The 12,808-nt window shown below is 42.5% G+C and overlaps 1 protein-coding gene across 5 annotated transcripts in view; it reads left to right on the top strand.

Annotated features, from left to right (window-relative positions):
* The first annotated feature begins 639 nt into the window (after positions 1 to 639).
* Rcbtb1 (RCC1 and BTB domain containing protein 1) overlaps positions 640 to 12,808 on the top strand; it is a 35,133-nt gene continuing 22,964 nt past the window's right edge. The window contains exons 1-5 of one of the 5 annotated variants that reach the window (XM_052191298.1): positions 642 to 1,073; positions 1,669 to 1,762; positions 9,114 to 9,174; positions 9,292 to 9,464; positions 9,804 to 9,954. In XM_052191298.1, the coding sequence (XP_052047258.1) occupies positions 9,339 to 9,464; positions 9,804 to 9,954 (277 nt within the window). In that variant the 5' untranslated portion in view covers positions 642 to 1,073; positions 1,669 to 1,762; positions 9,114 to 9,174; positions 9,292 to 9,338. Of the gene's footprint in view, positions 1,074 to 1,668; positions 1,763 to 9,113; positions 9,175 to 9,291; positions 9,465 to 9,803; positions 9,955 to 12,808 lie in introns of all 5 variants that reach the window. The other 4 variants (XM_052191300.1, XM_052191301.1, XM_052191299.1 and 1 more) reach the window with 4 other exon arrangements.

Raw genomic sequence — 12,808 nt, 5'->3', positions numbered from 1 at the left:
GAACAAATACTGAACAATTTAAGGGGGGGGGGGATGTAATCCACCAAAAGTACTCAAGAGAAACAAGAATTTCCTATAGGGGGAAAGCAATGTTGTAGTTGGGGGAATTATCTGCTGGCAGTAAGGTTTTTATAAGACCGCATCTGCTTAGTGGTAAACAGAAAACAAAGGGGATTTGTATTTACCACTGGGACCTCAAGAGAGAAAGGTGAGTCTGAACAAGATTGCTTGAATGTTGGGGTGCCAAGAAGTATAGACTTTGGTCTCTAGTGCCAAATGGGAGCGCCTAGGGAGATAAGGGACTCTACAGCTGATAAGTGTTCTTCTGATACACTATGATGCACAAAGCAGCCGCTCCCCTCCGGACCTCAGGCTACCGGCTTAACACAAGAAAAGTTCTGGGACAGTTAGCTAGCTTTCAGGATCCGTGCCTCTGCCGGCTTGACCTAGGTGTCCAGGCCTTCCTCCAACCGGGCAGAGAGATGAACAGCGGCCTGGAATGGGAGGAGTGGGAGGAAGGCCACGCTCTGCCGCCATCCTGGGACGCCTTCACCTTCCGGTTCTCTCAGGAGCTCCACGCAACCCAGCGCTGCACCCGCGGCCGGGGCCTAAAAATACAAAACCGGAGCGGGAACCTGAGCAGACGGAGGGCGCGCGCCGCTCCGGCGTCACGTGACGAGGCTCGCCCACGTGACCCTTGGCCCTGGCGCTTGCGCTCGCACCCGGGTTGCGGAGGAGGAGCCGGCTACGGCGGCGGCGCTGAGGAGTCCGGGCCAGGCGGGGCGGCCTGAGAAGTAGAGCGTTGCTACGCGGAGGTGCCGGCGAGCGGGCGAGCTAGGGAGCCGGGCGGGGCCTTGCTGAGCGGCTGCGGAGTCCGCGCCCTCCTGAGGGCCGTGCGCACCGGGCGCGTTCGCGGCTCCCCGGCGACGCGCACTCCGCGCCCCGGGACTCCGTCTTGCGGGAACTTCACCTAGGTGTGCGGCGGCGAGCCGGGTGAATGGCGTAGCCCGCGGCCTGCCTCTGAGGAGCCGCGCTGCCGCCGGTCCTGCTGGAGAGGAACGCCAGGCACGCAGGTTAGCGGTGGGAAGCTGACTGCTGCAGGGCGCAGAAGCCGAGGGTTGCAGTTTTATAAGACAATAAATCTTGTTTTTAAAAATCATTCATAGCCTCGCTTGCCTTTGCCCGGTTAACTGCGAGGATTAAAGCTCGTGGTGGCAAAATAAAATAAAATCGGAGTTTCTGAGACTGGCGTGCGCTGTAGCGGGGATAGCATCAAAAGCAAGAAATGCGGGCAGGCTTGAGAGGATGCCTGGACCCTGATGGGAGTTTCAAGTGTCTTTTAAATTCCGACTTCAATTTAAATCACAACAGTACTTAGGTTCTTTTCATGTGTGGCCTGACTTTTACTCCTTTGTGTGAACACCGGTGACTTTGCTAGTACTTCTGGGCGGGTTTTTTTTTTCTTCTTTTCTTTCCCCCTCTTTGTGCCTATTGAAGAGGAAGTGATGCGTCAATCTTAGAAGTCTTTCTTCTGTGATTTTTAAGTCTTAAGATCCAAAGAGTTTAAGTTCTACTAATCCCAGAAAGTATACAGAAAACCAAAGCTATGAAGCTTGTAGCTTAAAATTTGTTTTCTGAAGTTTTAAAATGAGTGCTTGTGTGTTCCAGAAGCTGAGAAGTCTGCGATCTTTATCCAAGAGAGTCGTGCAGTTGAATTGCTCTTTCTGTATCTGGTACTTAAAAGGAAGCATACGAAACAAAGGTTGGGCCTTTCATGCGTCTAGAGGCCAGATAAGACATTTTAATACATTTTCTTTCTTACTAGGATCTATAGTTAAAAGTTTAAAAGATTACATTACCTTGTATGAAATGTGATGTGATGAAAACTGCTGGACTTTAACTAGAATAGATTTCCTAACATGTCAGTTATTAATTATCTACTATATATTTAGCTCACAATATGGACTCCTTAAAAAGTTTTCAAGCATTTCTAGGCCACAATCTACTGTTTATAAGAAGTCTATAAAGCGAGTGCCAGGACAGTCAGAACTACACAGAGAAACCCTGTCTTGATAACAAACCAAACATTTACAAGCAATGAATGGAGAAAATTTTAGAAAATATAAATAAATATAAAGAAGAATGTACATAATCTGTAATTTTACTACTTAGAGAAAACATTTTGTATTTTAGGGTGAGAGTTCTATTTCCTTTGGAAATTTGAGGAGTCCCAGAGTTCACAGAGTAAGATTTCAAACTGTAAGAAAGCCACTAGCAAGAGTTTGAACATTGTAGCTACCAAAATCTGCTTGATTCTGGAGTTTAGGTAGAGAATAGCAGTTCAAATAACTAGGCTATTTTCGTATTTTGGGAGTAGTAGATACACTTTATCATACTCACGTGCTGGAGTTCATTCAGGATGGTCTTTTCTGATACCTCTGAAGATGTTAGGAAAGTCTGTAGTTTGCAAACCTGAACATTTCAAGTATCCAACTATTAGCTGGAATATCTTTCTGATACACAAGAAAAAAATGGTGGAGACAGAGAGTTCCAAGATTGAACCCTGAGGACAAAAGTGTTGTCAACATGTCTGGTAGCATGCTTTGATGACACATCTTTAAATCTTGTATCATAAACAAATATACTAAGTTAAAGTGAAGACTGTATAACTGACTATAAAACTTTCTTCTGATTTTGGTTATTACTGATATGGTTATGTTACTGGTTTTAACACTTTGTGAGATAATCTGAATTATGAATGTGCTATGTTCTTTCTCCCAGTGTGGTTTGTCCTTTGATGAAGTTAGCATCGTGCTTATAGTTCAAATCCTTGATTTTTCAGAAGATGTTAGAGCTTCCATAAGCACTTATGGGGGAGGGAATCTTAAGCAAACTCTCATTTCTAATGTGCTTGTCACTTCAGAAATGGACAGACCAAAGGTTAGCTTTCCTAGGAGCACTCTGAGCAGCTTCCTGTTCTACTTCAGACCAGAGCTTTAAAAACAACAGAAAGAAAGACCTCCTTTCTGGAGGAGAGAATTCTGAGATCAGAATGTACCTCTAGACTATAGAATCTAGACAATGGTGTTTAACTTCTGGGCTCTGTCTTACCTATTTTGTTTTGTATGTTTATTTGTTTTTAGGACAAGGTCTCTCCTTGTAGCCTTGACTGGCCTAGAACTGTCTATGTAGACCAGACTAGCCTTTAACTCATACAGATCCTCCAGCCTCCGTCTCCTCAGTGCTGGAATTAAAGAGAAGTATCCTTTGTCATAGTCCACGTCACAGGATTTGTTCTCTCTTACTAATCCTATAGCCACTTGGGTGCTGGTTTGTTTCTCAACCAGAGCACATGATTTCAGTGTCATCTCCTAACATAACAATGAACTATCAGAGTCTCTCTTGTAAAATTGCCAGAAACTTCTGGACCGTGAAATAAAAGCAGACCCTTTTGTGACAGGGCTGAAGGAGTGCTCCCAGGGGCAATTACTGAAGGTTGTATTTCAAGTCAAATAATTTCTGACTTTGGAGAAGGACAGCTATAGCATCTTCCAGTCTCATCTTAAACAAATGAATTCGACATGTCAGGGTTGGGAAATTCTAGGACAGTATTCATGCTGTCTGCAAAGGAAGCTGTGAGGCCGATATTCAGTGACCTCTGTACAGGTGGCCTTAGCTGTGTCTGATGAAGACAGCATGTGATGTTCACAGACTTAAGACTTGTCCCAATTCTTTTCCCAGTTCTGTAAGTTGTAGTAGTGATACTACACTGTAAGTTGGGGCATTGATAGAATTAGTGTCTTAGCAAATGTTTGAAACTGTATTGTATTTGTAGCCCTTTTAACACTGAATGAGTGAAGACACTGTGAAATGTATTCCTAGTCTAAAAGATCTGGGGCTGATCTGTCTTAGAGACTGGTCTGGACCTGCAGCTGTACTGCCAGGCTAATCAGGAGGGTTAGCACCTCAGCATCCAGAAGCCCACCAGAGTAGGTGTGGGAGGAGTTGCTGTTAAAGGTAGCATTTAGCTCTGTGGTAAGCCAAAGGATTTCTTGATCTTTTGTTGTAACATAGATGGGTGATAGTTGCAAAGTTGTACTCCAGAAGGTTTGTCCCAAACCCTAGAACCTCTTTCTTTGAAAGTTTTCCTAGAATACAGATATGATGAACTGAAAAATAGAGAAAATGGCTGTATCCTTGTCTTTATGCACAAAAGGGCTCTTAGATGCTGGGCAGGGTAGCACATTGCCATCATCCCAGTATGGAGAAGGCTGATACAAAAGGAAGAAATTAAAGATGTTTGCTCTGGAAAGAATGTGATGGTTTTCACTAAGGAAATGCTTATACTTTTTTATTACTAGAACCCTGAGCATTTGAGCTCTCAAATTCCATATGACAACTTTTCTGTGATAAATAATTTTCATATAATTGTCATTATTTTGCAGACTTAGCACATGATTGTGTCACATGGGTTGTGTATTTGCATGCTGTCTCCTGTCATCTGCTTAGTCCAGTATGGGTTTTACATTTAAGGTTTCCACTTGGGATCAGACTCCCTTTCAGGCCTTTGACCTTCAGAGGGCAGGGTACCTAGCGTCATTGTATCTATTGTAAGTGCAGAGGAATTAGTTAGCTACACTATTAATTTGGCTCACATGAGTTTGTGTTGGTTTTGTTTGAGAGGCTCTTAGACTTTATCAGTAGCTCATGAACTACAAAAAGACCTCATCTGTGAGACAGCTCCACTTCTTAAACCAATGATTAAGGTCAGATCCCATTCAGTTTATAAAGACACTTCAAGTGGCTAGTTAAACACAGTTCGAAATTTACAAGTCCTGAGTATCTGACACTGCAGCATCTGACAGTACACGTGTGGCTATAGAGTAGACGCTGGCGACATGCAGCCTCTGGAGTCCTGTCCTCTCCACCTAGCTATTTCATGTAGAGAATGTTCCAGACTGCTTCCTGCACCCCAGACCACAGCAGACTGGTTAGAATTTTGGTGCTGTCTAGCTTTGAAGAGTTGCTTTTTCCTCTTTCCCTTTCAGGTCAGCAGAAGAACTGTTCAGAGGGAGAAAATCCTGTTGGTGACATCATTCCCTTTGTTCCAAATAACATTCTGGTTAGTCTGGGAGAGGAGCCCTGAGGTCTATTAAAGACATAAACTTAGAAGTCAGCTGTAAATTCTTAATATTTTATAATATTGAGACTATTATTTCATTAAAAACAAACTTTCTTGTACTATTCATCTCAATTTCCTGTTTTTATAAACTCTATAAGCACATACAAGAATGGTTTTTGCCAGGACAACAAAATAAAAATTTCCCCATCTCACCTTACTCTTGATTCCTAGAGGAAAGTAAAATAAACAGACTCTTAAGAAGCCTCAGAAGATTCACTCACAGCTCCTTCAGCCATCAGTTTTAAATTTGGAAGGTCTGCATTTGAATTCCCCTAATTTACCTTTGAGAGTATAAAATAATCTTTCCTCTGTATGCCACAGGTTCTCTGAGAGATAGCACCATAGCTAGGAAAAAGCCATCCTGGAGAGTGGGTTATTGTCTGCAGTGCTAATGGGCAAGGGTGCAAGGTCTGGTCTTAGTGCCTGAGAACCGAGAGGGTGAAAGGTGTCCTAACATCTACCTCTGCTGGACATTTCTCTGTTCTTACCTTTGTTTAGTATCTCCCAAAAGAGATACATAACAAAAAATCGATAATTCTGGCTGAATGTGTTAATTCTGTTGGTGAGAAAGCAGTTCCTAGAGCAGAATGTGATTGTGTTGGTCAGTGATCCTGTTGCTCAGAGGTGGAAACAGGTGGATCTGCAGTCTTGCTCCAGACAGTCAAGTCAGTGAATTCCAAGTTTAGTGAGAGACAGTCTCAGAAAGTAAGACAGGGGAAGATGTCTGACCTTGATCTCTGGCCTCCAGATGCGCGCGTGTGTGTGTGTGTGTGTGTGTGTGTGTGTGTGTGTGTGTACGTGTGTGTAGCACATATATGCTTATTTAACCACATACCTCAGTAGGTAAATTAATATATTTATAATAACCCATGCTGATAGTAAATCTGTTAATACTTGTGTTTCTTGTTTAGACCAGACTAACTAATATTGCTCTATATATGATAATTGTTAGCCAGGCCTTCTTCCTGACTGGCCAGTGTTAACACTGACTTTAGCAGCATCTTCTTTACATGTTGACTATGAATTACAGAGTTTTAGAGCTGGAACAGAGTTTTGAGAAATCAAGGCTCAGAAAAGATAAAAGCATACCACACTGACTGGCTGAAAGCAAATATGGGCCTGAAGAGCCGGACTCACCTAAGACACTGTGTCCCTGCTGCTGCTGTGCCAGGGGTGCTTTTTCTTGTGTGATGAGCTGAGCCTGTGGAGATGCCTGAGCAGGTTCTTACACTGACTCTGAACTTACCAGCCTTTGGATGAATGCCTTGTAAAACACAGCTTCACCTAATTTAGCCACATTCAAACTCAGCTCATAAAATTAACCCTCTTTTAGAAGGTGAGCTTGATCTTAAAGGAAATTGCCAAGCCCTGAGGGCAGAGTTACTGTAGGAGTAATTGTACCATTGAAAGTTATATGGTTTAGAATAGTAATATCACTTTGTGTTTTGAATCAATCTCTAACTCTACTTGACATACCTGCTCTGTGTGTGTGTGTGTGTGTGTGTGTGTGTGTGTGTGTGTGTGTGTCTGTCTGTCTGTCTCAGGTATCCATCCCAGGCTGGTCTCAAAATCATTGCATAGGTGAGAATGACTTTGAATGATTCTGCCCCCGTTTCTGTAGTGCAGGTATTACAGGGACTGAACCTACAACTTTGTGCATGGTAAGAAAACACTGTATGAACTGAGCTATAGTCCTCAGCCTATGAATCTTACATTTAAATCTTTTAAAATTGCATGTTTATTTATTTTGTGTGATGCTCTATTGTATGTAAATGTGCTGTGGTATGGATGGCATAGGACAGTTTCTGGAAGTTGGTTCCTTCTACCATTTGGGTCTTGTAAATTAAGTTCAGGACTTCAGGCTTGGCAAGAGATGACCAGTTTTGACCAGTCATTGGCCAGTTTTGCTGGCCTTGAATCTTATGTTTTCAAAAAATTCCATATTGTAAAACTTTGAATGATAAAGACCAATTCTGTATGGTTTATATTATAGAAGGAAAAGATGCTTCTTAATTTTCTTGAAACAGCAACCTGCTTAGCAGCACTTCCTGCGCGGCTTCTGCCACATCTGCTCTGTAAGAGGCGTGGACCTGGCATTTGGCGGCCATTTCTTCTTTCTCACTCCTCTCTTCCTTTTGCTTCCTCCTTCCTCTTCTCCCCTCCCCTCTCTGTCACTGAAATAAGGTCATTTATAAGTAGGGTCAGAGTACCTCAAAGCATTAAACACATGCTGTTCTGCATTTGTGGTGAGTTATAAAGGACAGTTTGAAATAGTTGTCAATGGTAAAATAGTTATTAGACCTGAACCTGGCAATTTCATTTTTAGAAATTTATGTTTAAAGTAAGACATTTATTCAGTATCATATGCAAGCAGTACTTTCAGTGTTCCAGAATAAAGCTGCAAATTATGTAAATGCCTCTAGTAAGAGGCACGGTTTCCTCAGTGTAATGGCTGCCTTAAAGCTGTTGAGGTGCTGCAGCTCTCCTAGTGCTAAGCAGGAGCAGTTTCCACTACAAAGACGTGGATAAAGCTTCCAGTTGTGTTCTGTTCGAAAATACGTTTGTGCTAGACACCTGTATGCAGATCTCTCTCTCTCTCTTTTCTCTGTCTATGTGTCTCGTCTCTTCTCTCTCTCTCTCTCTCTCTCTCTCTCTCTCTCTCTCTCTCTCTCTCTCTCTCTCTCGTGCACACACACACACACACACACACATACATGAGTATTTACTACCCCTAGAAAGAATTACAAACCACTGATAATAGTGATTGCTTTAGTGTGGAAGGGAGACTTAACTTTCCAATATTCTTTTACCATTTGAAATGGTTTTATTAGATGTTTTTTGCTCTACCCATATCCTTAAGAATGCTTGAGAATCGCTAGAGGCATCTGGTTGCAGTGACAGACTCTAGTGATGTTTTAAGGTGTTGACTCTCATTGGATGTGTGAGATGATGTTTGGGGCTAATAAGATCCTTGGTGCCACTGGGAGCAGTCTCTGGGTGGTAGGAAAGGAGGCCTTGGTGGCTGAATCCGCACAACATTCTCATAGTGTGTGTGTTCAGAAGGCAGGGGTTAGTGTGGAAACCTGCCTTTCCTGGCTGGTTTAAGGAGCACAGGGGCCCTCACTAGGAAAGCCTAGTTCTGTTCTCTGTGCAGAGCTGAGAGCCAGAATGGGAATTCACTAGCATGATCGGTTTTGTATTTGAGCAGACTCCTGCAATCCCCACACTTCTTTTCAGCATTACAGAAAGTGGAACCTCACCTACTGGTCTTTGCATAAATCCATGGCTGTGCTCAGCACCCAGATTGGGGTAAACAGCCTTCTCTTTGTCAATGTTAGGTGACATCTGTGTCCTTAGACAGTTCTACTCACTTCCTCTTGCAGCTTCACCTGCGCTCAGTTTTCTGGGGGATACAGCATTCTTGTCATGCAGCAGTAGCTCTGTGTGGTAGGGCCTTGTACAAAGAGAAGTCTTTCAGTGCCCTGGGTTTGGGCACAATGAGCGTGGATGTGGAAATGATGCTTGGAGTTGTTTAATCTCCTCCTACCCCCAACCTGCAGGGAACTGACTGAAAAAATTAGGATTGTAATGTCTGTTTGAGAAAAGATCTCTCTGTTATGTAGCTCTAGATGTATTGGAACTCACTATGTAGAGCAGGCTGACCTCAAACTCACATTCCCACCTGCCTCCTGCTTCCAGAGTTCTGGTTTAGTAGTGTAGCGTTTTTCGGAATATCTGAGTGGAATATCCTGAGGCGAGGGTAGATCCATATAGGTAGCCAGCCTTGGGTATTGGGTGCTAGTGTGTGTGTGTGTGTGTGTGTGTGTGTGTGTGTGTGTGTGTGTGTGTGTGTGTGTGTTTATAGCAGGTAAGTCTGCTAGTGCTTGGCAAGAGAAGCACCTGTTTCTAGTATGTTGTGCTCTCATTTCAGGAACAGGCCTGTTTTGAAAGTTACAGAAGGATTTGACCCTGAATGATCCATTTCACTAATGGTAGGTAGATCTTCCTGGAATTATCGTTTGGTGGCTTTTATTAATAATTTAAAAACTTGTTAAATTTAGCTTAGTGGCTATTAATTTTTTTCTTGAATTATTTTTCACTTCTTACAGCAGAGATGTTAGTTTATTTATAGGAATCACCACCCAAAGCCACAGTCATGGTGGACGTAGGAAAGTGGCCAATCTTCACTCTGCTCTCGCCCCAGGAAACCGGATCTATCAGGAAAGCATGTGTCTTTGGCACCTCGGCCAACGAGGCGATCTATGTCACTGACAATGATGAGGTAAGACCGGAAACAAGTTTAGTTTAGGAGCCTATTGAGCAGTTGGGCTTGAAACCTAATACTTTGAAGGCCTAGAATAGGTTTGGGATGAAGAGAATCTGAAATTCAGGAAAAGTACCTTGATTCATTTTCCAGTTCATATTTTAGTCCTTTCTGCTCTATGGTGTAGACTAATATTGTGAAGTCTGAGTGTCTGCACTGCAGGTTTCTTAGTATCTGTATTAGTCTCCCCCTGCCTCCGAGGCTGTCAGACTAGATGTGAGCACCTTATTTTCTGAGCAGGGGACAAGGAGCTGTGATTTTAATTCAGATGATGTAAATGAAGATGTTTGTTTCTAGGTCTTCGTGTTTGGACTGAACTATAGTAACTGTCTAGGAACTGGAGATAACCAGAGCACTCTGGTGCCCAAGAAACTGGAAGCTTTGTGTGGAAAAAAGATCAAAAGCCTTAGTTACGGGAGTGGTCCCCATGTCCTCCTCACCACTGAAGGTAAAGACAGGAAACTGGCCTTTTGGTTTGTGGGTAATTGACAGTTGATTCTGAGCCAAGGAAAAGGAAAATCAAATAACTAACTTTGGATTGTTCTCTATTTCTGGGCAAGTATACAAAGAAGGAACAATTTAAGACACTTGAGGCCAACTCTAGCATAGCAGCAGTGTGTCTTGTACATGGACAGTCTGGAAGGTTCTTAGACTTTCAGTGTAAGTTGCAGAATTCTGGACAGGGCAAAGGATTTGGTTTCTCTAACCTGATTTTTCAGTGGTTTTGTAAACACAAAGTAACTTTGAGAGGGTTTCTTTTATACACACACACACAATTTATACATAAATTATATTTTTGTAAGTATATATAAAAGTGTTATATATAATACATAAGCTTATACGTTAAATTAAATATATTAGCAGATATACACATATAGTATAAATATGTGTTAAATAAATATATACAAATACATGTTTAATTTTATTTTTATTATTTGAAATACATGTGTGTGCAGAGGAGGTGTGTGTACACATTAGTACGGGGCCTGCAGAGGCCAGGGGTGTTAAAGGCTCATGGAGCTGGAGTTATAGGTGGTTGTAAGCCATCTGCTGTGGTCCTGGGAATTGAACTTGGGTCCTCTGAAAAGGTCTATACTCAGCCATTTATCCAGCCCTCCTTAGAATGTTTATAAACACACATAAACTGGACTTTTCTCCTTTGTGTAGCTGCTGAATCTTGAATCACGAGATCCTAGTTTACTCTGAAGACCATCTATATGGTTGCCATATGGAAGCATAGGGAAGGGGACAGATTCTTGTCCTTGGGCCTCACCACAGTCACCATAGAAGCATATATGTTCTCCTTTGGTAACTGTCAGTGCTGTGGACAAGCGGCACTCTGAAAGTGTGTCACGTGTAACTTCTTCCCTGTGAGCTTTAGGTCTTTTATCACTTACAGAGGTGCTCCGGTTTTGTTAGGGCAGGCAGCCTTTGGTGGCAGATTTTGTATCTGTGCCAGGGAACCCTGGTTTCCATTGATGCTGTGTCAGCCTTTGTGTTCACTTTGTGTCTAACTTGTAGTGCCTCAGGTCTGGATGCACTCTTCATTCACATGGGCTGTGAGAACTGGCCTGCGCCCTCATGCAGGAGTCTGACAGGGTTTGAGCATAGTAAGGCAGCTCTGTCATAACTAAGTAGTCATGTGATTGCCACTAGTGTGGCCCTGAGCTGCTGCTCTACCAGTTGGTTCACTAGTGTTCATTGTGGCCTAAGGGTTTGAAATCTTCCAAACAGTTCTTGATACCTGGCCCTAAATACTGAATGACACTTTTAACACTGCAAACACACTAAAAGACATTCTTTCAAATTACTAACTTTCTTCAAAGTCGTGATCTTTGAAAGCTGTCATGATCCTTTTGGAATTATGTTAAGTGTCTACACAATATGTTTTTTTTTAAATATCTTGAGTGTTAAGTTTAGAATACAAATAATTGGGGTTTGATGAGAAAATTTTTTGTTTAATTTCTGATCTTTATAGTACATTTTATGCAATATATTAAGCATGCTATACATTGAATGCCATATGTATAATTGATTATTATATCTATATTATGTGTGTTACAACCAATCAAATAATTTTAAAAACTCTGTATGTATTTATGTGTGTGTTCATGTGTGTTCATGTGAGTTCATGTTTGAGTACATGTAGAAGTGTGGAAAAGTGGGTGTTGGTGTGGGGGAGTGTCACAGTGCAAATGACCCATTGGTCATTGCTAGTCACCTTGTTTAAGACAAGACCACTTCATTGTTTAAAGCTATGCAGGGTACACCCCAAGCTTCTTGGGATTCTCCTTGGGTGACAGATACGTACTATCCTGCTTCGTTTTACACAGTTCTGAGGATTCCTATGTAGGCCCTCTTCTCCTGCATGGCAAGTGTTTTACCCAATGAGACATCTCCCCAGTAGTTTTAAAAACAATTTAACACTTTAGTGGAGGCTAGGGCTGTAGCTCTGTTGATGAATACTTATCTAGCATGTATAAAGCCTTGGATTCTATCTCCAGCACCACTTAAAACCAGAGATGGTGGCACATGCCTATAATCCCAGCACTTTGGAGGCAGAAGGCCCAGAAATTCAGGGCCACCTTCTGCTGTATATTAAGTTTGGCCACCCTGAGGTACATGAGACTGTCTCAAAACAAAAGCAAAGGGTTGTGGGAAAGGCACAGCTGGTACAGTGCCTACTGTTGAGACATTTGGACCTGAGTGCAGATTCCAGCATCCAAGTAAAAATCTGGGTATGTCAGTGCCTGCCTTTAACTCCAGTGGAGGAATGGAGGATAGGCAGATCCCTGGAACTTGTGGGTAAATTGGCCTAGTCACTGGTGAGCTTCAGGTTCATTGTGAGACTCAGTAACACAAGTGGTAGAGGAAAACACAGGATGTTCACCTCGGACACCCATATGCATTCAGTATACACACGCATACGCTTGCTTCTCTTACTGATGTGCACATGTATGTGTGTGAGGTACTGGGGATTGAACTACTGTTTAGAAGAAACCACTTTAACTCGTTAGTGTTTCTTTAGGAATTTGATCACTTATATTTATTATTGTCGTATATGTGTGAGAGTGTGAACACACGCATGCATGTGTTCAGAGGACAACTCTTGGAGTTGGTTTTCTCTTGGGCTTGCATCTTTGGTTAGCAGGTACCTTTGCCCAGTGAGCCATCTTGTTGACTCACCCTTCTACCTTATTGAGGCAGAGTCTGTTTGCAGTGCTGTGTACTCCAGGCTTGCTGGCAGCTAGACTTCTGGGAGATGCTTCTGTTTCTGTCTTCCATTTCCCTGTATGCTGAGA

Source organism: Apodemus sylvaticus, chromosome 8, assembly GCF_947179515.1.
Source record: "Apodemus sylvaticus chromosome 8, mApoSyl1.1, whole genome shotgun sequence".
In the NCBI taxonomy this organism is placed as follows: Eukaryota; Metazoa; Chordata; class Mammalia; order Rodentia; family Muridae; genus Apodemus; species Apodemus sylvaticus.
This window is presented reverse-complemented; position numbering and strand designations above follow the sequence as displayed.